The sequence below is a fragment of the Austrofundulus limnaeus genome, unplaced genomic scaffold, assembly GCF_001266775.1.
Source record: "Austrofundulus limnaeus strain Quisiro unplaced genomic scaffold, Austrofundulus_limnaeus-1.0 Scaffold241, whole genome shotgun sequence".
Taxonomy (NCBI): domain Eukaryota; kingdom Metazoa; phylum Chordata; class Actinopteri; order Cyprinodontiformes; family Rivulidae; genus Austrofundulus; species Austrofundulus limnaeus.
Window position 1 is genome coordinate 37,342 of NW_013952643.1, and position 1,552 is coordinate 38,893.

Below are 1,552 nucleotides of genomic sequence, written 5' to 3' on the forward strand. Positions count from 1 at the left end.
ATATTATACATGAGATCACATTATACATGAATAAATACGGTATGTTGAAAATTTTAAAGAATTTTGTTTTAGTTCAGTTTGAAAACTAAGTCCTAGCTGACATATCTCGAACAAGCTGAATGTTTTTAAACCTTGAAGGGTTAAAACGTTTGAATCAGATTCAATCTTCTTACTAACTTAAGTTGAACAAAAACATGCTTTTAGGGCTTTCTATAATCTGTTAGCAAAATATCTCATGAACCATTGGAAAAACTTTTAAAAAACCACTGGGCGTAATATTTAGAACTGAATAACTGGATTAAAGATGGCTGCTGCAACTAACCAACCCTAAAAACCCAAGAATAAATGTAATTAAATCAGTTTTACAGCTATTTCACTCAAACCTGATTTGATAGTAGCTGACGTTTGACCAAATCAAGAACGATTGTCTCAACAGAAGATGATCTTTGGGTGTGAGCGGTGGTGGGCGATGTGCATTCCTTTAAGTCATTCTAAATCATTATTTTTCCTTTTTTCATCTTTTAACACAGAACAAATATGTTTGATTTAATCTGATTTTGTTCCTGTTAAGGGAGAAGAGTAAAAGTATTGACGTGGACGAGGTCAGCAGAGACATTTCTGCAGCAAACAGAGCTGTAACGGAAGCTAAAGACAACCTGACAGCAGCTGAACAGGACAGAGACCAGGCCCAAGACCAAATCACAGATGTAAACTAAAAATCTTTGTGACGGCAGCCCAGCCTGACGACCTGTTCCTGATTCTGTCATCACATGCTTGTTRTACCACATTTCAGGTTGAAGAGAAACTGGACCTCATGGAGAAAAAACTGCCGAAGCAGCCTGAAGATCTGCTGAAAGACATCGAAAGTCTGAGAAATAAAACTGAACTGAACAGAGAGACGGCCAGAGAGTCCAGGGAGGCAGCAGGCTTTGCTAAAAACATGACTGACCAAATGGTAAAATCTGAAGATTGRATAACTGAAAGTTCATTTATTATCACCTAAAAATGATGTTCTTGTYCATGTGTTCATGTGTYTGTTAGCAAAATATCTCATATGCCACCAGACTGTTTTTACAGAAYGTACATCTACATCTGATTCACTTTTAGGTTCAACCCCGTTCTAAATGGCCACCGCCGCTAACTAGCATTAGCCAAAACAAAAATAGCTACAAMTGAGTCRCTGTTGAAGATACTGAACTCAAGTCTGAATCTGTATGAGCTAATTGTCCTTGTTCCATCTGTCCGTCAGGATCTGCAGGACGTCGTGACCCAGTTTGAGGTTTTAAAAGAAAAACACACAAATCACACATCTGAGAACGAAGCTGCAGATCAAGTGAAGCGGATCTTGAAGGAGGCTGAAGAACTGCAGAGACAAGTGGAGGAGAAACTCCAACAGATGACAGGTCTGAGAGGTTCACTGTTTTATATTCAGGCAGACCTAAAGCATCTGTGATCATAATAATAAAAATGTGTGTGTTAGCAAAATATCTCATGAACCACTGGACATACAGTATTTTAATGAAACTCAATGTAAATAAAAAAGATGTGTAAA

General features: G+C 37.8%; 1 protein-coding gene across 1 annotated transcript in view; it reads left to right on the top strand.

The window, feature by feature from the left end:
• The window catches only part of lamb4 (laminin, beta 4), a gene marked incomplete at its 5' end in the record, with an annotated part of 41,792 nt that overhangs the window by 36,596 nt on the left and 3,644 nt on the right, over positions 1-1,552 (top strand). The window contains 3 exon segments of the mRNA XM_014020140.1: positions 572-707; positions 794-955; positions 1,250-1,403. Of these exon segments, the coding sequence (XP_013875594.1) occupies positions 572-707; positions 794-955; positions 1,250-1,403 (452 nt within the window).